Source organism: Urocitellus parryii, chromosome 4 (genome assembly GCF_045843805.1).
Source record: "Urocitellus parryii isolate mUroPar1 chromosome 4, mUroPar1.hap1, whole genome shotgun sequence".
Classification (NCBI taxonomy): Eukaryota; Metazoa; Chordata; class Mammalia; order Rodentia; family Sciuridae; genus Urocitellus; species Urocitellus parryii.
In genome coordinates, this window is record NC_135534.1 from 31,323,314 (window position 1) to 31,348,254 (window position 24,941).

Here is a 24,941-nt window from a genome sequence, read left to right on the forward strand (position 1 = left end):
ACCATCAGGCGGCGACCTTGCATAAATATAAATAAAGACCCGCGTAAAGGCAAAATTAAATGAAACTGCCAAATAAAAAGCAGTTTCACAGAGGAAAGGACCATTAATTTAAGAAGGAAAGAGACAAACCAGACATTTCTAGTTCGTATCCAACTCACGGCCCAAGGTCAAAACTGTGTAAAATACAACACAAAGGAGCCATTCAGGAGTGGGGGAGTGCAACTTGCAGGAAACGTGAGCACAATCCCCTCCTTGATTTTGCGGTTCCGCTGGAGGGGGCAAATTTACGTTTGTGCACGTGTGTGTGAATAGTTATGTGTGAATAGTTTTGGAGACGGCAGCGGGACGTGCGTGGGCCGGGTGGTTCTGCTGGAACCAACAGCTCTCTCTAGCCGCTTCTGGACCGCCGCCCCAACACCAGGGTTACCTGGGCGCTTCCTAGAGGTCAACCTCTCGCTTCACCCCAAGTCAACTGAGTCCCAAGGAGGCACGAGCCTGGACCACCTCCGCATCTCACTGGTTCACCATTAAGAGCTGAACACCTGCATCTTGCTGGAGCGCAAGCCAGTGCAGGGACCGCTCTCACCTTGGCACCCTTAATAACCCTATACACATATTTTCCCTCCTTGGACCAAACGGATCCACCTGAGAGCAAGTGGTATTACACAGAGTTAACAGGGAAGTCGTGGATCCTTTTGAGAATCTCATGTTAGGACTGTCCCTCCAAAGTTATACTCAGAAAAATTAGGTGTGAAACTAAAAAGGGCGTGGGGAAAAGTATTAGTGGAGGCGATTGGAGCTCGTCCATTTATCAGATCCCTCAGATCCCAGGATTAAAAAAAAAAAAAAAATTCTGCTCCAGTTGGAGCCTAAAGGCAACGTAACGAAAACCAGACGGATTTAGGTGAAGCAGGGGCGTCCCTTCCCGCTCCAAACTCAACTAGTGTTTCATCTCAGAAACCTGGAGGGGCTGGGCGGAAAAATCTAGGGGAGAGGCGGAGCGCCTGGCTTGGATCCCCTTCCCCATTTTCCTACCCCCCCCCCCACTCCCCATCCCCCCTTCGCTCGCTGCAGAGGGAATGAAAAGGAGCTGCTAACTCTCAAAGCCTAAATGGCGGGAAAGGGATCGAGCACAGGGGCTTTTCCTTTACGTTTTTCTTTAAATAGTCAGCTCTGGAGTCTAACGTTTCGACTCTTCCTTTCCGGGTCTCTGCTCCCCACCTCGCAGCCAGCTCGCTTCTTTCCCCTCCTCCACCGCCATCCTAGAGGCTTCTGGCGACCCTCGGCCTTCAGCTCCGCCTCCGCCGCCGCGGGGTTTCACCCGAGGTGGAGTGAAATCTGCATAGTGTCCGCCCCCCTCCGATGTCATTCGTAGCTCCCGCTCGTTGCGGTTCCTGATTGGTGAACGCCCTGGGCTTATTTGCATGCGGGCCGCAGCCGGGTACCCAGCTGTGCTGGCGTCCGGCGCCCCGCAGAAGTTTGCCGAGCGCTTTCTGGCCGGCTGGTCCCGGGCTAGCGCTGCGCCCTGAGCCACCTCCTCCTTTTGCCGACGCTGTCGCCGCCCGCTTCTTTAGGGATTTCGTCTCTGTGGAAGACAGACGGTCGGCTTGCTGAGAGTGCAAGTGGGCAAGGGAGAGTGCCGAGGAGGAGCCATTCCAAGTGACAGCTTCAGGTCCGGACGCCGGGCGCTTGGGGCTCCAGCTCTCCGCGAATCTCTCCCACCTTCCCGCTGCGGCCGGGCGGGCGATGCGGCTACCGAGCCCCGCGGCGCAGAGAGGAAGGAGGGCGCCTCGGAGAGCCTAGAGCCTATTTCTGCCCACTTGGGGAAGGGGGCATGGAGTTGTGAGAGCCCCTCGCTTGGCGAGGCCGCCCGCGGCAGGCTCCCCCATGGCCGGGACGTATAGCTCCACTCTGAAGACGCTGGAGGACTTGACCTTGGACTCCGGGTATGGGGCCGGGGACTCGTGCCGCTCACTCAGCCTTTCGTCCTCCAAGTCCAACTCTCAGGCGCTCAACTCTTCCGCGCAGCAGCACCGCGGGGCGGCCTGGTGGTGCTACTCCGGCTCTATGAACAGCCGCCACAACAGCTGGGACACAGTGAACACGGTGCTGCCCGAGGATCCAGAAGTGGCCGACCTTTTCTCGCGGTGCCCGCGGCTCCCAGAACTGGAGGAGTTCCCCTGGACCGAAGGAGACGTGGCCCGGGTGCTTCGCAAAGGCGCCGGAGGCCGGCGGCTGCCGGCGTTTTCCGCCGAGGCGGTGAGGCGCCTGGCCGGGCTGCTCCGCCGGGCTCTCATCCGCGTGGCCCGGGAGGCACAACGCCTGAGCGTGCTGCACGCCAAGTGCACCCGCTTCGAGGTGCAGAGCGCTGTGCGCCTGGTGCACAGCTGGGCGCTGGCCGAAAGCTGTGCGCTGGCTGCGGTCAAGGCACTGTCCCTATACAGCATGAGCGCCGGCGACGGGCTGCGCCGGGGCAAGTCGGCGCGCTGCGGCCTCACCTTCTCCGTGGGCCGCTTCTTCCGCTGGATGGTGGATACTCGCATCTCTGTGCGCATTCACGAGTACGCGGCCATCTCGCTTACCGCGTGCATGGAGAATCTGGTGGAGGAGATTCGGGCTAGGGTGCTGGCCAGCCAGAGCCCCGAAGGCGGTGGGGCAGGTGGCGGGGAGGTGTCCGCTGAAGCCTTGGAAATGGTCATCAACAACGACGCCGAGCTCTGGGGTGTCTTGCAGCCCTATGAGCATCTCATCTGCGGCAAGAACGCCAATGGTAAGTGTGCCAGCCTGGACCCACATATGGGGTGGGCTACTCAAGGACTGAATTTCTTAAGACGTGTGCCAGGACTCTTGGGAAAAGCGTTTGGTCTGAGGGTGGAGGAGTTCATTAAAAATCTCTTGTCAGAGATTGTCATAGGTGTCTGACTTTTGGAGGTTAAAATCATGGTCAATCGGCTCCGTCATGTTCTGTGTGGCATTGTGACTTTCTAGAGTATGTTATTCGCTGCTTAGGTGAGATTGAGTCTCTGGACCAAGCCATTCCTGAACCTTTCTTGAAGTTAAGCTTGCTGGCCTGCCGCTGTTTGCCCTTTGTGGCCGATTTTCTAGTTGTTGCTTTTCCTGAACAACTGGACAGACAGACTGTTTTCAATCTCTGGTTTTCTTCAGGCCAATAGCAGCTGCCAAAAGGTCCAAACTCCAAGACCCAAGTCTTGCCTAGTGGAACGGGTAGAGCAAGTGGGTAGCCAGGAGCTCCTACTGAACCTTAGTCTTGTCTGGGTTAAAGGATACCCAGAGTCAGGACCTCTCATGGGAGATGGAGGGGGAGTGGCTGGTTCTTAACACTCTGCACCACAGGGTTATGGAATCTGGTGATTCCTGAAACCCCTTACCAGAAAGGGAAGCACAAGCTGGCTCCCAGGGCTTTACCCAAGCTGTCATTAACCAGGTGAGTGGGTGATTGAAACCCCATGCTGAATCAAAAGCACAACTTTCTGGGCTTTCCCCCAAAGAACAATGACCCACTCAATAAACCACATTATGATGAAGGGGTGGGGGCATGGGCAAATGCATGGTGTCAGATCCAGAAAAGGAACCACTGGGTAGTTGCATTTCTCTGAAGGATGACATGGCTTCAGTACAAAGGATAGAAGCAAAGTACTTGAGCTTCTTCCTGGTAAGGTTAGGGTGTGACAGGCATTCAACAGCAAATGCCTCTCAGACTCCAATTTCAGGAGTTGACACCATGAATTATTTAGAATGGTGCTCTGGTTAGACATCCTTGCGCTCTTATTGGAAGGGGATAAAGGGAGCCAAAATCAAATTTAATTTAACGTACTCATAATAGCTGAAATTTAAAATAACACTTAACGTGTCTGTCACTGTCCATAGCACTTTATATATTAACTCCTTTTATATGCTAGTGTGAGCTTGTGAAATATATATTTAATCTTCATCCCCATTTCCTGGTATACAACTCCTAAAATTCTTAGATCCCAAAGCAGTAGTGCCTTTTTGTATGCTAATGAGTTGAGTTGACCCAGTAGCTTTAGGGTGGGGACTGGTCACCAAAAAGACCAAAGTAGGACTTTAGAATATTGGAACTTTCAGCCTCATCTCCTAAACTGGTGGGAAAGGGAGAGAGGCTGAAGGTTAAGTTGATCACCAATGGCCCAGGATTTAATGAATATGCCTGTGTAATGAAGTCTAAATAAAAACTCGAAAGGACATAGTTAGAGAGTTTTGGGTAGTTGAACAAGTGGAGGTTGCCAGAGGGTGGGACTCCTTCTCCCATACTTGGCCTTATGCATGTCTTCATCTGTATCCTTTGTAATAACTTTATAATATACTTGGAAATGTGTTTCCCTGAGTTTTTGTGAGCCACTCAAGCAAATTAGTCAAACCTGAGGAAGGGGTTTTATGAACCCAATTTATAGCCAGATGATCAGAAGCACAGTGAAACAATGCAGGGGGTACTGCACCCTCAACCCATGAGATTTGACACTCTCATATAGTGTCAGAATTGAGTTAACTTAGAGGATACCCAGCTGGTATCTGTTATTGCAGAATTGCTTGCTGGTGAGGAGGAATTCCCACACCTTTTGAGAGAAGTCTTCTGTGTTGATTGTGGTGTAAGAATGGAGCAAGGTGGGCACAGTGGCTGTAATCCCAGCAGCTTGGACGACTGAGGCAGGAGGATTGCAAGTTCAAAGCCAGCCTCAGCAATTTAGCAAGGCCCTAAGCAACTCAGTGAGACTCTGTCTCTAAATAAAAATACAGAAAAGGGCTCAGTGGTGGAGTGCCCCTGAGTTCAATCCGAGGTACCAAAAAACAACAACAACAACAAAAAAGGAACAAACATGGTTCGACTTTCCAGTAAGTAGGTATTTCACAGATAGGGAAACCAGGATACTCAGCAGTTGAGTAATCTGCCCAAGATCACAGATATTGACAAAACTGGAATTTGAACCCTGGCATGCTCCAGAGAGTTCAAGCTGCTAACCCCTGGGGGAGAAGAAACAGCTTGGTTTTCATTAGTCCAGCTTCTAAGGAGAGAAATCAACATAATAGGCCATTTTGAAGACACTTGCTTACCCAGTGCAGCTCACCTTGACATTCCTCGCTTTGGTTTTCAGTGCTGGCACTGCCAAAGGAGATGCCTGCAACGGAAGAGACTTTGACCTTCAGTTTCCTCCTCTTAGGTCAGAGTTGAGGTCAATCCAGAAACTCAGTTGGTGATGTCACAGCTGGTAATTGTGCTTCTCCCTCCAAGTTCATGCCTTTACCACCAGCAACACCAGCTCCTGGAGAGGAAGTGGAGGGCAGGGGGATTTCCATCAAGCTGTCACAGTCCAGGGGAAGAGTTTTGTACTTTTGGCTGAAGGGGGGCCCAGACTGAACTCAAAGGCTCCTAGGCGAAAAGACCAGAGCCCTAACCCCATAAACTATTAGAATAAATGTGGAACAATGGGTGCAAAACAAGACTTCCATTCCTAGCTTGTGCTGAGCACGTTGGAAAACTTTTTCCAAATGCAGAGTTGAAGCTAAAAAGAGCGGCTGCCTCTCCAGGGTAACCTAAAAATGCAAAGTGGTCAGGAATGGCTAGCAAACAGTGTCATAATCTAAAATGCTTGCAACCGAGGAGCCATAGCTTATCAAGAATCAGTCCTCCTTGGGATTTTTCTCTACAGGATGGGTTTTTGGTTTTTAACTCATCCCTACCTCCACTCCCAAACAGCCCTTAAGCCCTGGTAGTTAGCAGGACTCCCTGTGTGACAGACAGCAAAGCTCCTCAGATGTTGAGAACCAGAATAGCTCCGTCTGTTCCACCTGCTAGTCTCCAGGGAACTCCCTTACAGGCAAGGTGAGCTTTTGCTTCCATTTAGTGACATGAATACTCATTTCTTATACATGAAAATCAGGGGGTGGCCTCTCAAAACCATAACTAGGCTGTTGATTAAGTCCCTTTAGGAAAAATAAAATGAATATTTAGTTGAAGAGCAATGAATTGCTTATGCCTGAAAGCCAACTTCAGAGAGAAGCATAAACTGCTTAAGAAAGAAATGGAAAGATCCGAACCTTTGTTATATTAAAATGACTCCAAGACCAGCAAGGTTACAGTCTGCACAGCTGAAGACCAACTGGGGATCGGCTACATATGGGAGGGAGAGTGCTGGTTAGTATTCTTGTCCTGCTGGTCTCCTCTTTTAAATTATATATTTATTGTTGTTGTGCCTCCTAATTATATAGCATGGGCACATGCATTTGACTCAGCTATATAGAGCTCTTAAACTTTTAATGTCTTCCAACTAGGAATTTTAAGAGCCCTAATCCATCTATTCTTGTCCATTACTCAGAATGCTGGACAAATATGGTTTTGCTCAGCCCAAGATGGATGATAAAAGTACTGTGTTGTTTATAAAACATGATCCCAGCTTCATAGAGCTGCAGAAGTTATATATTGTTGCTCATTTGTTTTTGATGTCTCCGATCCCAGGGCAATGTCATTAAACGATGATATCTTCATGACTTCCTTATGGGAAGCAGAGAAACCACTTTAATAGAGTAGTATTTATAAACAGAGGGCTGGAAGAAAGTAGAAACTTCTCCTTACACTCCCTCTCTGCGTTCTTCTATTTCTCAAGAAAGTCCCTGTATGTGAGTTTGGTACAGAGCATTAGCTCTGGGTTTCTTCCTGGCCATTTTTTCTTAATAAATTTACATGATTGTCTGATCTTTGAGAAAATCCTCTTCAGTTTCAAGAGTTTCAACTAAATGAAGGGATATTGATAAGAATGATCTTTCTCCAGATCAGTCAGTACCCCAGGGTGCACATAAGGGTTGCTCTATCCTAGTGGTAAAGAGCACTGATTTTGAAATCACCATGAGGTTTGAAGTTAACTCTGCCATTTATATGAGTGACCTGGGGGAAACTTGTTGACCATCCAAGCCTCTGTGGTGTCATCTGTAAAATGGGTGATAATAGCATCTAGCTCATAAGATTGATACGAAGATTGAGATCATACATTTTTAAGACTTTAGCACATAGTAAATGCTCAATAAATAGTAACAATTCATTCAACAAGTATTTCCTCAGCACTGACCCTGTATTTTGTATTTGAATTCCTTTGACACCTTGGAAGAACCTTTTAACACCAGTGTTAAAGGTGCTGTGGAGGGCTGGGCATGTGGCTCAGTGGTGAAGCACTTGCACAGATGTACAAGGCCCTGGGTTCAATCCCCAGCACTATTGAAAGAAAGAAAAGAAAAGAAAAGAAAAGAAAAGAAAAGAAAGAAAGAAAGAAAGAAAGAAAGAAAGAAAGAAAGAAAGAAAGAAAGAAAGAAAGAAGAAAATGTGCTGTGAATTACGTAGTGGGCAAGGGGGAGTCTTCATTTCATAAAGTTTATAATTCAGTAGAGAAAATAAGAAAAAGCAAATAAGAATTTACTCTTGGTTGTGGTTGGGTTTTTGTTTGTTTGTTTGTTTGTTTGTTTTTAAAGGACAGAGTAATAGGATAATTTAAGACTGGGGCTAATTTAAGACGGACAAGGAAAACCTCTCTGAAGTTTCATTAGCAATAGCCAATAATATCAATACAACTATCTAAGGACCTTCTGGCCACAAATACTGACCAGGACTTCTCTGAATTATTCACTTATCAGTGAGGCAAGCCTCAACGTCTCCTTTTCAGCCAAGAAATAAAGGGGATGCCTCTAAAGCGGGGATGAAAACTCTTCTGGTTGTAGGATTCATTTATCAAGGAGATTGCAGGATGGATTTCCACTGAGATAATCAACGGAAGGAGCAGGGGTTAATTGAACTGTGAGCTGCTGTTTAATCAGTTTCCATCCTGGATAGTGTGTGAGAGGAGGGCAGCTCCCCTTCCTTTTGACCATTTTATTGAAGACAAGGGAGTCGGTAAAACTGAATCAAGGCAAGCTTTGGACATGAGAACTTTTTTTTTTCTCCTTGCTTGAGAAATGCAACCCCAGGCTTAAGTAGGCAGAGGAACAAGCTGGAGTCAGTGGGCTTCCTCCAGAAGACTTCACCTGACTTCCCACCCACAGCTGGAGGAGCCCCTCCTCCTCGAAATTCCCACAGCACCCGGGGAATCTTCTTGAATCATTTCCTGTTTCTGTCTGTCTGTCTCTCATCAAACTGTGACCTCACAGGCTTTGTCATCTCCCCTAGGTCACCCACAGTGGCTAACCCATAATAGATGCTCTATAAATGTTTGTCTGGCAGAGGACAGTTTTAATTTTTAATTCCAGGATTTGTATTTGAATTCCTTTGACACCTTGGAAGAACCTTCCCCCTTTAACAAAGCAGAGAATCTCAATTGGTTCTCGGTGAGTCGAGGCGGCAATTTGCGGGGTCACCACATCTTAGGGACTTCATTCAGCCAGTTGATCCCCTCATTGCTAGCAGGTGTCCCAAGGCCGTCTATGATGAGTAAAATGTCAGCTTGGGGGATTTTAGTTAAGAGGTTGCCTTTCGTGTGTTCAACCCAATGTGGAAGGGTTTCATAGCAAAGATCCAACAGGCTGCTTAGATAAGTTAACAGGAGGACTGAAGGGAAAGTTTCATTAAGAAAAACTATACTGAGCTCGGCCGACTGAGCCAGGAGAATTGCAAGTTCAAAGCCAGCCTCAGCAACTTAGTAAGACCCTGTCTCAAAATTTAAAAAGGCTGAGGATATGGCTCAGTGGTAAAGTGCCCCTAGGTTTAATCCCTGGTACAAAAAAAAAAAAAAAAAAAAACTATGCTAATCTTCCCCTTGCCAGCACAGTGGCCTGAGAGGACAATGTCGGTTGATGACTTGGTCCAAAGAGGTCGCACCTGTGGCCCACCCATCTGCCTTCTGTCCAAGGAGTGACCCAAGATAATCAATTCCTGCTTTGCATAAACAACACCTGAGGTTCAGAAAGAAGCAGAGACACTTTGCCACTGGTCCTCAGTTTTGTCCTCCTTTCACCTCCACATCAGGATATAGACTTTGCCGATAGGGTGGTGGGTAGATGCTTTGGCCTGTTTCCGTGATTCTTCAGCTGCTGTGATAGGCCTGACTTTTCTGCCATACTGTGCACTTTTTCTCATCTGTGATCTTGCTGGATTCCCCATAAAAATCCTGTGAGTGGGATGTGCTTTCACAGAGGGGTCTCCAGGGGCCTAGAATTCACAGCTCCGTAATGACAGAGCAAGGATTAAGCCCTCATTTGTTCAGTCTCCAAGCCTGGGCTTTTCCTGTAGAGAATCACAGAATAAAGGTAGCAGGAAACAGGTTAGCATTGACCCTCTTCAGATGGCAGTTAGGGTAAGACTCATAGCAGCAGCATGACTTCTTATAGATCCTGTCTGTTAATGGCCTACCACGTCCAGGCACTTTCAATTTGTTAGACCAGCAGAGACTCTCCTGGCCCAGGGAGTGTGCCCTAGAGGTGCCATTGATTTGAAGGAGCCGTTATTATGGCTCCTAATGGGGCCGGGAGCTCTGCTACCCAGGGAGGGCTGTATGAGGGGCAGCTTCTAGGTGATCAATAAGCTCAGCTGGATGGAAAAGCTGCAGAGTTGCTACATGACACTCCTCTGTTGGCGAGGGGAGCTGGCTCAAGGAAGGTGGACAGGCCAAGGAGGGAGAGCTCAAGTGACCTTGCATTTAGGCCACTGATCTTGAGAGCTTAGCAATCTTCCCTAGGAGTTGGGAGAAGAGCCTTTTTGAAGGTGGAATTGATTTCCTTAGACTCCGCCATGGTGTCCGGCTGCTAAGTCTTGGTGTTAGTTGCACAGGGACAGAAGGAGCCTGCGTAACAGTGGTGCCCTGGCTTTGGAGACCAAGTTGGGTCCCAAATTGCTTTGCCCATTACTGACCTATGCCCTCACTCCAAGTCTCTTTCCTTTGCCGAGAAATGAGGGGCTGGTTCTGGCTGCCCAGTACGGTTGCCCCTGATGCACTCAGTGCCCTGGGGATATTAGAGAAGCTTCGGAGTTGGTGAGAAGAGTGCGGCACGGGTGGGACTGCCTGAGTGTGATGCCTCCAAACTCCACTTGGGACCTGTGTGATGCTGGGCAGGTTGTTTAACTTGGGTGCCTTACCTTCTTTCTCTAAAGCCATGTTCTCAGCCTCAGCACTGCTGACATTCTGAATCTTTTTTTCTGTGTTTGGCCTGGAGCTGTTCTGTGCACTGTAGGATGCCTCATAACACCCTCTTCTCACCACCAGTTGTGACAACCAAAATGTCTCCAGAAATTTCTAGATATCCCTTGGGGATCAGGTGTCACCTCAACAGAGAGATACTGCTAAGACTGAATATAGTACCCAACTCATAGGATGGTTGTGAGGATGGAATAAGCCTCTCTCTGTGAGGAACCTTGCATTGCTCCTGGCACAATTTTTAGTTCTCAGTTTTCTTTCCAAGCATGTTGAATGCACTAATTTTGTTTGCTTTTGCTAAAGTGGGAGCCTCTTATACAGGGGAAAACCATGGCCCAAATCTCAAGAGTGACAAATACTTGTCACAAGGCTCTTCTTGGTGACTAAGAGTTTGTGTGTGGAGGCAGGAACATGTGGTGGAATCTGGAAAAGACACCCTGACACTTTGCTCAGTTATGGCTTGATTGTCCCCAGGGCAAAGCTGTCTGGGTGCGAGGGTGGCGCGGATTGAGATCAGACTGTTACCCCTGAACTCAGACCCACCCCTGCCAGAGCGACAGCAGCAGTGTGGATTCAAAGCTCCAGGCCCCCAGGGAGCAGTTCTGTGGATATTGGACCGGGCTTGTTACAGCCGCCAAGTCAAGAGCCACAGGGATGGCAGGTGTTTTGTGTTTTGCTGGTGTGTCATGTAAACATACTTTGTGGTCAACTTGCTTGTTTTTAAAAAGACCTAAATGGTTTTGCAGCTTTGGTTGTTTGGATCTGCATGTTGGACTGGGAGAAAATGATTAAGAAACACAACCCAAGTAAACCTGAGAAGTGCCACATCAGCCTCATTAACCTACCACTCACCAAACACCAGCTCTGTACAAGGCAGAGAGGAGATTGGAGGACAAGAGTCCTCACCGGGGGAGGAGTTTAGTAGGGGATGCGAGCACGTCATGGATAGTTGTGAAGAAATTTGTAATCAGTGCTTCAAATGATGATGGGGCAATGCTGATAGCCTTCATTTACTGCATCTGGTACCCATTATGGGTGTGTTACTTGAGCCAATTCATTCAGTCCCTCATCCTCTCTGAAAGGTAGATTCGTTGTCCAGCACATAAATGGGGACCTTGAAGCTTTTGATGATTGGAGAGTGATCCCAATCCCAGTCACCCAAGTGGGTGGAAGGGATTCAGGGCATCTAGTGGAGGGTGCAGTGTATGAGACTGGATGTCAGGCAGAGCTGTGACTGAGAACTGGGGAGGTTGTGCAGAGCACAGAGGTCCCTAGACGGAGGGAACAGTGTGAGCAAAGACCTGGAAGCCAACATGTGTGTGTGTTGGAGAATAGCAAGTAACCCTGTTTGGCTGGGAGCTTCAGATATATAACAAGGAGGAGGAGCAGGGGAGATAACACAGGAAAAGGGAAAACTTTCCCACATCTTTTATCCAGATGTTAAGAAGCCTGCCAGAGTGCAGGACAAGAGTTTTCCAAAACTTATTTTATAAATCAGAAATCGAGTGTGTCTGTTTCCCAGCTCATCTTGACCACAGCCCCTGAGTCCCATTACCCCTCTTGCTGATTGAAAGCTGGACCTCAAAGATGAGCCCATTTGCTGTCCCAGCAATAAGAGTAACAGAAGAGGACCTGACCCAAGCCAATGTAGGTCAAAGGGCATGAGGAACCTTCAGTCGGCCTTAATTATCCTGTTGAATTTGGCTTCTGAGTTGGTTGTTTCTTCCATGGCCCTGAGCAGAGCATTTCAGGCCAGAGCAATCCCAGTACAGAATCAAAGTTGGGACTGGCAAACTCATTAAATGAGACCATTGAATTTGATCTTGCCAAAGCAGGCTTCTCCACTGTGGAAGTAGGGAGCAGCATAAAACAAGATCAGATAAAAGCATCCCAGAACATTTTTTTTTTTTTTTTTTGGTTTTAAGTCTAACTTGATATGTTTAATTTCCAGTTTGGGGCTTATCCAATGACAGCTCAATTCTCAGATGTCTAGTGCTTTTCTGATTCTTGCTTCAGGTGCTTCTAGAGCATGGAGAAAGATTTCAATCATGTGACATGCTTGATATTGCAGACCACCCTACAGCTCATTTTCATCTGGATTGAACACCCTAGGGTCCAGCCAAATTCTGCTGACAGCAAAATGTGAAAGATCATCAGGGGCTTAGCTAATAACTTGGGTGTTTGTCCTTTTCCTGACCCCAATGTTATGAAGGCATTTTCTTGTCACTTCAGAAGATAAACTCCACGAACATTATTGCAAAAGTACGTACAGGGTCATTTATAGTTAGTGGTTTGAGGTCCACTGTTTTGAAAGTGAGCTAGGAAGTGTCCCATGAGGAGAGAAAATTAAGTAGGAAAAGAGCTTGGAAATACTGAAGCTATAAGGTTAGGTTTGGGGAGAGATTGAATTTGGCCCTCAAAGTGTAAAACGGGCCTTCTAGTCAGAAAAACCAGCCCTACAATTGAGGACACGCTCTCACTGAAAATTTTTTTTGTTTTGTTTTTCTCATGGTGCTGGGGATCCACCCAGGGCCTCTCACATGCTAGGCGAGTGCTCTACCACTGAGCTATGCTTGCAACCCCTTTGATTGAAAACTTTAAAACTTTTTTCCCCTTCTTCTTTAGAGTAGGAAAATGAGTACTTGCAGTGAGGAGAGCTATTAGTAAACCCAGGCAAAGGCTCACATTCCAGGCAAGTATGTGTGCAGAAGTGTCTAGGACAGTTCAGTGCAGACAACTGTGGATTTGGATCCAGAAAATTCTGGACTAAAGTTTGCCCCCTCTGTGACCAGAGTGAATCATTGTATTTTCTTGGAGCTCTCAGTCTGTGGTGTGAAGAGGTTGGCCTAGATTCTCCAGGGGCCTTTGCGTCTCTGATAATGTTTCTGGACCCCACAAGGACACTGTGAAATCATTTCTCTAAGGTCAAGCCCTGTAATTAGTATCCTCAGGAAAGAAACAGCCCAGGATGGAACTGGATGTGCTCTCTGAAGGCCCAGCTGAGTCGCAGGACTGAGGGCCATAGTTTTTCTATTAGCATGAGCTGTGATTACTGTACTTAGAGTTTTGCTTTCTTCTGCCCTGAAGATGAGTTCTGTGTGCTTTTGGCTGACCTAAAGCACTTGACAGCTGTGTCCAGGCCCTGGCAGGCCAGCACTGTGGTGAGATCCAGCTCCGAGGTGACTTCATACAGCCAGTGTTTGAAGCCTGTCTACCCAGACTTGGGTATTTATAGCTGGGGAGCAGCTAGAGAGAGAGCAAAAAAAAAAAAAAAAAAAAAAATTAAATATGCTACACCCTTCTTTATCCTATGTGGGACAGAGACAGGCATTGTAAGGAATTTAGAAGGCGGTCCTGTATAATCCAGCAAGATATTTTTAAATGCTGTTTGTTGCAGTTGGCAGGGCCGGTTTTTCAAAGAGGAGGGAAAATGAGAGTAACTGAGGATGACAGGCTGCCAGGAATTCTGAAGGCCGAGACGTGGTGCTTGGTGCTCTGAGGTGTACGGGACTCTAACTTTCTTCCTAGTCCCCAGGCTTGAGCAGGACTCGGGAAGGTGGGATGGAAGCAAGGTAAACGGGGTGGATTGCATGGCCCCCTTCCCCACCAGCCCAACCATCTTCCAGATCCTAAGCTGAAAGTCATCTGAGGGCTAGTGTCTGGTGTCCAGGAACGAGTTGCTTCATGAAAACTGGGGACCCGGTGGTTTCTTCTTCAACTCATTTCGGTAGCTGGGTAAATCAACTTGTACTTGGAGACTCAACTTGGAAGCAAGTTGCTTGCAGCTGTTCTTCTGGCCTTAATCCTCCCAGGGCACATCACACAGGCCAGAACTGTGCTGGGACCTAGCTGAATAGCAGGTGACAGGGCCCCTGGGGTAGAGCTGCGTGAAAAGACATCAGGATGACCCCTCGCCCGTCCAGTGGATGCTCAGAAAGTGTCCTAGGCAGTGTTTTCTACCCTCTTGGTTCCCCACTCACACACACTGGGGTCTGAATGCATGGGGTGCTCTACCACTGGAGCCCTTTTTATTTATTTACTTATTTATTTTTGTTTTGAGACAGGATCTCACTAAGTTGCCCAAGCTGGCCTCCAACTTGTGATCCTCCTGCCTCAGCTTCCTGGGTTGCTGGGATTACAGGCATGCACCACTGTGCCCAGTTCACTTTGTTCTTTAAGGGGAAGACAGTGTTTAGGATGGTGGGCCTCTGGATTAGGAGCAGGGGAGAGACTCAAGAGTGTGGTTTGTTCATTAACAAATATCAACTGAGGATTTACTGTGTACCGGGACTGTTCCAAATATTGGCAATAAAACAAATAAATAAAAGATCAGAAGAATAGAGAGTGCTGGCCCTGTGGATAATGAGAGAGAGCAGGCCACATGGAGGCCAGCGTGGCTGGAGAAGATGACTCCAGGTGGAGGGAATAGCAGGTGTGGCTGGGCGGGGGGGGGGGGGCAGCACGCAGAGGGAAAATGGTGGGGTGGTTAGGGTGGTTAGGGTGGTTAGGGCCTCGTAGGTCGTGGTGTAAATCTAAGCTGGGAACCATTGAGGGACTTCAGCAGAGTGACACGATTTGGTTTGCACTTTAACCAGGCCATTCTCTCCACTCTGTGGAAAGGGACTGTAGCATCAAGCTTGGAATCAAGGTGACCAGTTAGGAGGTTTTTTGAAATAACCCAGGTGAGAGAAGATGGGGGGCTGGGACCAGGGTGGCAGTGGAGGATCAGGGGTGTGTTCTGAGGTTGGCACTAGTGGCATTTGCCAGCAGCTCGGAGGTGTGAGGAATGAGAGGAGAATCAGCGTGACAAGTTTCCCATCTGGGTAACTGAAAGAAGGGGAGAGCTGTTGACCGAAATAGAGAGAGTGGCTGTCGGTTGAAGCGGGACTGAGCCAGAGTCCCCATGCCATTTGGGTTGCTTGTTTCAAACTCGGTGCACCAATATGGGATAGGAGGTTGGCTGGGAGGCAAGGCCACCTTGGGCTTCGTTAAGCATATGGTGGGTTGAAACTTTGCCTCCTGTACCCTTCCAGTGGGTGGGCACAGTCCATCAGGGCTGGGCTGAGACTCAGGCAGCGAGATTCCATTGTCGGTGTTACCATCCCTTCAGCTGATGGCCTGAAGAGCCCCTGAGCTCTGCTTGCTGGCGTCCGTGCAGGCAGCCAGCAGCCTTCAGTGACGATCATCAGCTCTGTCGTTTCCTGTCATTAGCATGGGGTCTGCTTAATTAGGTCCAGTTGTTCTGTGAATCACTGTGACTTTGCGTGAATGTCCTTTAATTCTGGAAGAGCAAGACCATTTCCAGGCAGGTTCGGCTCCTTGGAGGTCAAGCCTGAGTCTGAAATGTAGCCGGAAAGAGAACCATCCTGGGTGGGTTCAGCAAGCCCCGGGCCTGGCATAGTCTCAGAATGGCGTGGGAGTAGCCAAGGGCCCTTTAGGTGGCTTGGTCCCTGCACCTCAGGAGGGGCGGGGCACCAAGAGGCCGAGGGGAGAAAGCTGGAGGGGTGCCCACTGTCTCACTGCCGGCCAGCTCCCTGGTGTCTCTGAGCTTGGGTTTTCCTCCTGTGTTCCATGGGGGTGGCTGTAGTTTCTGTCTCATAGCGTTGTCCCTTTGGGTGGCTGTCATTCCACATTAGAGTCATCTAGACAGCTTGAAAATAAAAGCGTGTGCCTGTCTGAGGGTCCCACCTCCAGAACTTCTAACTGAATGGTCTGGAGTGGGGCCCGGACCGTGTGGGTAGAGCTCTCGGGAGTGTCTGGTACACAGAGCGCTCAGACATTAGCTATTATTAGTGGTGAAAGCATCATTGTCCTGGAGTGCTCATTTTGTCGCCCCACCCAGGATGGTGGCTTTCCTTCACTTCACAGCTATACTGCTCTGGCTCACGCCTCATCTCTAGCCATCTCCATGGAACCCCAAGAGAAACCTGAATGGCCTGGGAAGGGCAGAGTTAGGCTTGCATGGCAAGGCACCCCATAATCATGATTCTTACCCCACTGGTAAATGCAGTGGGTATTATTAATCCCATCTTTAATGGGAGGAAACAGAAGCCCAGAGAGGTTAAGGAACTTGCCCAAGGTCACACTGGTCATACTGGATAAGACTTTAACAAAGCTAGGCAGCCTTCCTCCAGATTCTCTACTGCTCAACCACACGGTCTCTCCCCAGCCAGAGAACCAAGAGGCTCAACTCTCAGTCCCAAGATGAATGGAGCATTTACAAAGGTACCAGGCCCTGGGCTGTGGGCCTCCCGTGTGTTATGTAATTCTTACCATCTGTATTCTTCCTATTGCTATTTTATAGCCAAAGAAACTGAGGTCAAGGAAGTCCATGTGATGTAGCTAGTTCAAGAGAGCCGTTGTGCTCCGGAGTTCGCAGTCGCCCTGCTGTCCCCTCCTGTCCTCAGGAGTGATCTGGGTGGAGACTAAGCATATGCAATGATTTCCTGAGCAAGAAATGAATGGGTTGGTCCCAGGAGTGAAGGTGGCTGAAGCAAGGCCAAGCATCACTTGCTGCTTCTCAACAAATGTGCCCATTTAGGTGCCTTAAAATAGCAACGCCACTCGGTGGGGTGCCAATGGGACACACAGCCCGCAGTGTAGGGTATTTGTTGCTCTGCTTGTTTAAAAATATATCCCGTGAAGCACATTGCTTCTCTCTGTTGTTGTGAATGAAATACGCTCTGAGAAATTGTGTGTATCGGTTGCTTAAAATAGTTCAAGAGGAAGAATGTTTGGAAGCTTCTCTCTGCTTCAGTCTATTTCCTCTGGATTTATGACACCTCAGAGAGTGCTGGGCCTCTTCTTGTTTACCCTTCTGGCTTTTCCTTTTTACCATATTTGAGCCCTTGTGTCATCATAAGCCAAAGGCATTTGTCACCGGAAAAAGTGGCAGCCTTCCCTAGGTAATTTAGTTGGGGCCCTTTAATAAAAGGAAAAAATAAAAATAAAACCTAAGAGCCCTTTTGCTTGGGAACTGGCCATCACTCATAGCAATGGCATCTGCTCCAGAGTGAGAACTTTTTCTTTCTTCCTTTGTACTGAGAGCTGCCCTGGGAAGCTGTGGGTGTCCTTGCAGCTTCATCCTCTGGTGCCCAGGAAATCTAACATGCAGTGAGAAAATCTGCAGAGTTGCTCTCTCCTCAAGAACGTGGCCCCTCGCTATGTGCGACTAATGAAGTTTAAATTTAGTAAAATTCAAGAAGGGTGAAAAGCCATCTCCTTCATCATGCAAGTCACATTTCTCGTGTGCCCAGTGGCTACCATACTGGGCCGTGCAGATGTGAAACATCTCCATCATCACAGATCACAGACAGTTCTCTGGGCCAACATGACCATTAGACTGGGTCACCAGTCAGTCGCTTGGGACCAGCTATCTGAGCTCTTACAGGTCTGAAATTTTTAATCATTCCTCAGCTTCTTAGAAGCTGTTTTTGATAGCAGGAAGACTTGTGGAAGTAGAGATCAAGGCCATGGACTCTTGCAGCTCTAACCTTTGGAGCCCTGATGTGAGGACATGTATTATGATTTCCCAGCTGTGTGTCCCGGCCTAGAGTAACTCATTTCGCTTCTCTGAAATAGTTGCCTTATTAGTGAAATGATCATTTTTAAAATACTTTATCGGGACTGTTTGAAGATTAAAAGACAGAATAGCCGGATGTGTATAGAACAGCACAATGTCTGATACATAGTAAGGATTCATGTGTTACAAAGTTTCACACGCATTTTTCCATTTGAGCCACAAAGTATCTTTCAGAGGTAGATGCCCTTGGCATTGCGGCTTGGGGGCTCCTGGTCTTTCCTTGGGGCCTTGTTGAATGACTTTTCCGTCTCAAAGCAGAGGTTATTTGTTTGTCTGAACCAGCAGCTCTTCGGAGCTCCCTTTCACTCAGAACTGCCTGTTCTGCCCCCACTGGAGGTCAGCTCTTTCCAGAGGCATTTTGCCTGAAGCCAGCCTGTTGGTGTCCACTTGGAGACTGGCCACCAGGAGTTACTGCCAGAATCTGGAATCTGGGGCTTTTGGAACATGAAGTTTACCCAGAAGGTTCAGGTTCTAAGTGCTTCTTGTTGGTGGTGGTCCTTTTGCATCCTTTGCTATGAGGACTGAGCCTAACGGCCCTTGGTGTGATCTTGACACAGATGGCTTTGGGTAGAGTGTCCTTGAGAAGAGTGAGGATGAAGAGAGGCCTCTCTTGAGCTGTAGAGGGGATTGAGAGGATAGTCAACCGTGCCGGAGCCTGGGTTCAAACCTTAACTCTGCCACTCACTCACTTAAGTCGTACAGCTGATTACTTAGCTTTCCTATGCCTCAGTTTCCTCCTCTATAAGATGGGGAGAATTCTGGGACCTACCTAGCAGAGTGGTTGTGGGGATTAACCATCCTCATCATCATGGTTTCCTAGGAACGGCATGTGGCCTGTGTTCTCTGTCATGCGTTATTTGCATTTTCTACTTGAGCATGTAGTATCTGTTTAGTCAGAAAAAAATTGATCCAAAGGTGGTTAGCACTTAAAGTGAATGTGTAAATTAATTTGCATATCATGAACTCTATGTGGTCCTTCCCCCCCCCCCTTCTCTTCCTCCTTTGCAGATGGTGAAGATAAAAGCATGACGGTACATTTGTCATTTCAGTACCTTGCATGGTGACCACAGCCTGCTGATTGCATGGTGACCACAGCCTGCTTCCCTCCTGCTGATTTGGGCTGGGTAACGAGCACACCCCAGCACACAGTGTGCTCAGAGCTAGATTATTTCTATAGGATTTGTTTGTGGTGTGAAGTGCCCATGTGTTTATGCAACTGCCGCTCATTTTCCCACACCCAGAATGTGCTAAATCTGCCATTTGTAATGAACTCCAAATAACTTGGAACCATTTGTAGGGAATTCAGTAATTTTGATCACAGTCGTTACAAGAGTTGGGTTTAAATTGGGGAAACCCAAGTGCCACTGAGAAATGACGCTATCCCCCTCTCCACTTCTGTGCATGGTTCTACTGAGGGAGGCCCTACTCATAGAGAAGCTTCCAGAAGAAGAAGGGAAGGATGTGAGGCCAGGATATTACATCACATTTGTGGAACAGTGGGGCCCTCCCAGGCTGACCACTCGCTGTCCTCTGTGGGGCTTCCTTGGAACTGACAGATCTCTCGTGGTAAATGGGTAACTCAGACTCTTCTTGCCAACTAGGTGCTTTGTTTGCTATCTGTGCTGCAGCCTGGTCCTCTATCAGCACAGGCCCAAACCTCTAAAGGGTCCAGCATGTGTGGACCTGCAGCAGGACTCTGCACAGCTCTTCCTCCTTCCTGAAGCCCAGGAGGCCCTAAGGTCTGCCATTTCCAGGACTGACTGGTCACAGAAACATCTAGAGGCACTCAAGAAATTTACATTCTGGAGCTTCCCCTAGCTACGTTAAGCTAGATCCACTCGAGGGAAGCAGAGGAGCTAGACAATATTGTTTCACTGCTCCTGAGGTGGTTCAGATCCCTGAGAGTCAGAGTTTTTTTCTGGGCTCCTCTAAGATTGTACATCAGCCAGAGATCCCCGTTGAAGGGGCACAGCTCAGGAAAGGCCAGGCCAAGAGAGGCTGGGAAGACGCGGCACTGAAGGCTGGCCTTTGAGGGTCTCCTCAGTAGCAGGATGGACACCCAGTCAGACCGACTTGCCCAGGGGCAGATGGAGAGCAGGGCTGCCTTGGAAAACATAACGGAAGCCAGTGATCTGGTGTAGTCTTCTCAGACATGAGATATTTGTTGAGTGCCTTCTATGAGATAAGCAAGGTTCTAGTGATTTTCTCATGGAGTCCTCATTACAACCATCAGCTTGAGGTTCTATAGTATATCCCATTTCATAGATGACGAAACTGAGGACTAAAGAACATTGAAATGACTTGTCCAAGGTCACTCACAAGCAGGTAACAACCAGCATTTGAGGACAGTGTTATCAGGCTTCAAAGCCAAGACCTCCTGTGCTGATCATTTTACTCAAAATCATTAGACTATTGGGAACGAGTAAAGTAAGATTCTTGTGTTGTAAGTAGGATGCTGTGTGCCCCCTCAAGGCACTGCCCACTGGCCCTTCCGGCCCTGGCTTTCAGAGCCTTTTCACGGCCCTCAGACCCAGGCTGAGACCAGCAGCCAGTGAGCTCTGCTGTTCCCTGGGGCTGGGTTCTGATGGTCTGCTGTTTCTCCTCTCCCTTCCCCTTCCCTACTCAGCCCTGCAGGCCCCTCTTCCTCTGCCTCTTTGGAGGCCCAGTGCCTGACCCTCCTTAGTAAATAAGTCAGTTCCTGGGGGTGCTGCTGTCACTACCCAGGGACAACAGCACAGACTTTATCTGAGCTGGCACTCATCTTCTCTGGGCACTCTGGCTGCTTGGATGGCTGTCACAAGGGCTGGGACAGCAGGGCTTTGGGTTGAGGGTGTGCATGTACAGCTGGGCTACCCAGGTTCAGGTCCTGGTTCCACTTCCTCCTTGACCAGTGACTTCACATTTCTGTGCCGCAGTCTCCTCGTCTATAGGATGGAGGTAATGCTGCCTACCTTGTTCTGATAGTTGCGGGAATTCAATGAGTGGTATGTTCTAAAATGCTTGAAATAGTCCTGGTGCATGAGTGTCCAGGAGTTGGCCATCATGGTGGTTACTAGAGGAGGAGGGGCGTGCCTTTGGTGACCTTTCCCTTGGAATAGGAAGGGAACCCACCCATGTGCTAGTGCAGCTGACTGTTACAGGGCAAGATGGGGGCTTTGGAAACAAATCTGAGTTTAACCCCCACTTACGCTGCTTTTTTAATGTGACCTAGGCAGGTGTCTTAGCCTTATTGTTTTGTTTTTTAGTCTGTCAAAAGTAGTACTTGCTTCATGGGGCTGAAACGCAGAAGCAAAGCTTCTTACAAGGTACCTGGGCTCAGCTGGCAGCAAATGGCTGGGAGGAAAAATAGGAATTGAATGAACTGTAGTGAAAAACTCGGCTCAAAAGATTATGTGTACAGGGCTGGGGCTGGGGCTCAGTGGTAGAGCGCTTGCCTAGCACCCAGGCACTGGGTTCCATCCTCAGCACCACATGAAAAAATAAACAAACAAAGAAAGGTACTTTGTCCACCTACAACTAAAAAACTACTTTAAAAAATAGATTATATATACAGTTTTTATGAAGTTAAAGACAAAAAAAGTATCAAAGGAGTGCATTATACAGATATATAAAAGGGAAAGTCAGGGTATGGGGAATATAGGGGATGGTTATGGCTCCTGGGCAGAGTGAAGGGGAGGGAGGACTCGAGGAGGAGGACCATATGGGTTAGGTGTAGATGGTCGTTGAGGCTCTAGCTTTTTGTTTTCAGAGGTGAGCTTACATTGTTGGAACTAATTAAAAGTGGTCATGAGCCAAAGATTATGCTAAATCAAATTCACTCACCTAAGGCTAAAAGTCCATGGTTTCTCAATAGGCGGTAGCTATTTATTATTAGTATGCCATGAGCCACCTGGGCCATGCTGTAAGCCACCATTAATGCCCTTTGAGATTGCCTGTCATTTGTGCAGAATGCTCTGAGAACTGAAGTTTTTTTCCTCCTCCGGCCACAGTGGCTTCCACATGGGGAACCCAGAACAGTGTGGGTATTTAAGTTGCCTTGTTTCTCAGGTTTGGTGCAGGTCTTAGGCATAAACTCCCGTGTGAGTCTAAACTGGCTGAACAAAGACAGGGCTGTTTTTGTCCTTGCCGTGCCAGATGGAAGGCTTTCATTAGAGTCACTTTAGGAGCATTTGCGTTAGCCAGGAGATTTTCTTTCCAAGGGAAAGAAACGTTTGGGTTGGACCGGACGGTGTTTGCCTTGGGATGCTCTTAGACCTCTCTGCTTTCATTGCCACCGCCAAGCCCCATGACCTTTGCCTACGGCTTTTCTTTACCCATAGTTCCCTTCCTTAATGGATGGGAAAGCACAGAGGACATTTGAGATGCCCCCATAACATGCTCCTGGGTCTGTGGCATCCGGGCATAAATGACCTTCATGCTCTGCTCCTTTCCTCTGAATGTGACAAAGCAGGGCTGGGGATGCAGCTCAGGGGTAGAGTGCTAGCCTACCATGCATGAGGCCCTGGGTTCAATCCTCGGTACTACAAAAATAAATAAATGAGCGAACTTGACAAGGCAGAGGAGACAAGAACATAGACTTTGGAGTTAGGGTGACCTTGGGCTCTTCACTGGGTGGTTTGAGGTAGAGACATTCTTTGCTTTTTCTGTATTTTACATTGAAGTGCATGTGGTGCAGAATCTTGAGCACACAGCTTGGTGAATTTTCTCCCAGGCACATACTTGTGCAAATTACCCAGGTCACAATGAAGATCTAAAACCCTTCCACCTCAGGAGGTGCCCTCCTGGTCCTTCCCTAGTACCACTTCCCACACGTCCAATTAACCATTATTCTAACTTTTGTTGCCACCAATTAGTTTTGCCTATTCTTGAACTTCTGAGGGTAGGTACATTATTAAGCCTTTCCAAGCCTCAGTTTCTTTGTGTGTAGAAGTGCAAAGGTAGGGTTGTGCTATGGTTTGGCTGGGAGAGTCTAATGCATGGCACATGTAAGTCTCTAAAGGCAGATTCGTCCAGCAGGTAATACTTGCTAAGGCAAAGCTGCATGCCCTCGGTGGTGGCCATTGTTGGCTTCAGGGACTGTGCCTGTCTCTCACGGGGCAGCCCTTCACTTGTGCCAATTGTAATTCACAGTGACTCCTCTCCCTCCATGCCCCTCCAAGACCTTCGAGTCTCTGAACTTGCTTCAGAGATTGTTCTATCCGTGGTTTTCAGGGTTCCTACTGAAACCAGTTCTTGTTTAATTCAGCAGAGGAAATAGGCAGGAAAAACTGAGTTCTGCTGCTTTTGCCTCTGTTTCAAAGAGGGTCTGTTTGCTCTATTAGCAAAATCAACAGACGCATTGCTGGATAGCAGACTGGGCTGCCCTTGCTGCCCTGGGCTGGGGGAGGGAAGGGTCCCCTGGATGCCAGGTTTGCTGCAGGGCCAGGGGTTGGTTGTTGTGTGGTTTTGTCATAGCAGGAAGGGCTACTTCTAGCTCCTCCAAAACAACATACAAACAAAAATATCCCTACAGCTGTGATCACCTGAAATGCTACAATGATCATTTATTTCCTTAGGTCAAAGTGGGGGAGAGCACCTGAGTTAGTGGGGTGCACTTAGGGAAGGTAAGACTTTACGATGTATGATTCCATTTGGCTTCAATCCAGTGATTTTTATGACATCTTTTCCTGAGGGGAGCAGGCCTTGATGAAGGAGAAAGTAGTGCAGTTGGTAGGAGGCCCAGAGAGGTTATGAGGGCAAATTCCCTGAATTTGTGATGTGATCTGGGGCTGTGGTCTGCCCACAGGCCATTCCACACACATTCACCGAACACTTAGTTTATGTCAAGTGCTATGTCAGAATGAAGGTGAGAGGTACAGTCCCTGCCGATTGGGAGCTTTGAGCAGGAGAGCAAGAATTGAACAGGAGGTTACAGTGTGTTCTGTAATGTGCTGAGCTTGGAAGATGAGGTCCTTAAGCCAGTTTGGGGTATAGGGTTGTCACAGTCCTGCAGGCAGTGTCATTTGGGTTGAGAGCTGAAAGATAAATAGAAGTGAGGTCCCAGACATCTGAAACACGTGATTCACGTCAGTGCCTCCTTGGGACTCTTACCGGGAAACACATTGTTAAGGATCCCTTTTGCCCATCCCTAATGAGGTTTTGCTTTTCCTGAACTACTGGACACTTTTGCTAGTTGGCATGCCATTTATTTTTTTCTGACAACCTTGCAGCTCTGCTACCCCAGGCAGTATAATTTCGAAAACAAGGGTCTTCTGATTCTGCAATAAATCTTTGTTTCCCCTCTTAAGTAAGTGAGAGAGGCTGGATGGGAGGATCTGTTTAGAAACTGAAGGCTTTATTAGTAAGAGTTAGTGAGTCTGAACATAACCCTGCTCACGGAGCTGGAAGGGAGACACACGTCTGTTGTGGAAGAGATACCCACTTGGCATCCCGCGTGTGGCCAGCCAATGCATGGGAGCCAGCGTGCCAAATTTCTCCAGTTACCATGGGACCCAGACTTAGACAGGAAATCATGGTAGGATGGGAAGGAATCCAAAATATACACGGCTGGTATACAGGCTGCAGTTGGGAAAGAGAGTAAGAGAACAGTCTATCTATTTTCCCGAACGAGGACTGCAACGTCGGATGGGGTTGTTTTTCCAAGACTCCTTACATTTTTATGGACCCGATTTTCAAGCTTTAATTTTTTCCACATTAAGCAATCCTTAGGTGATTTGAAAGTGACCCTTTTATATGTTTGTGGGGAGTACTTCTTAGGGTTGTTGTGTTTGCATTTTTAAAAGTCTCCAAACGAAGAGAACCAAAGCCCCTTCAGCTGGGGAGACTTTTTCAGCCATCTGGAAGGAATATCGGTTTGGGTTCCACTGCTGCTGTTCCTTTGCTGGGAGCGACCCATTAGAAATCCAGCACCCCTCGTTTGATGGGGCGGACCAGTGGAAACAGGCAGGCACTGCTATAAGGCAGCATTCTCAGCTTTCTTGGAAATCTCTGCCACCAAGTCCAGCAACTCCAATTTCTCATTCACGAAGAAGCACATTTGCATTCTGCCCATGAAATTGGTGTTAAAAGAAATTGAAAAATCAGGAAGGGGACCTTTCTTGTGCTTTTGCAGATGTAGCTCTGGAAAAGTTCAGCAGGGGCCTGACTGTGCATAGCTCGGGAACAGTTCCAGGCCTCCAGAGGGACATTTAACAGGTTGCTATGGATAGCAT

The 24,941-nt window shown here is 48.1% G+C and overlaps 1 protein-coding gene across 1 annotated transcript in view; it reads left to right on the forward strand.

The window, feature by feature from the left end:
• Positions 1–1,214: 1,214 nt before the first annotated feature.
• Abtb2 (ankyrin repeat and BTB domain containing 2) overlaps positions 1,215–24,941 on the forward strand; it is a 162,554-nt gene continuing 138,827 nt past the window's right edge. Inside the window, exon 1 of the mRNA XM_026405110.2 lies at positions 1,215–2,770. Within this exon, the coding sequence (XP_026260895.1) occupies positions 1,888–2,770 (883 nt within the window). The 5' untranslated portion in view covers positions 1,215–1,887. The remainder of the gene's footprint in view (positions 2,771–24,941) is intronic.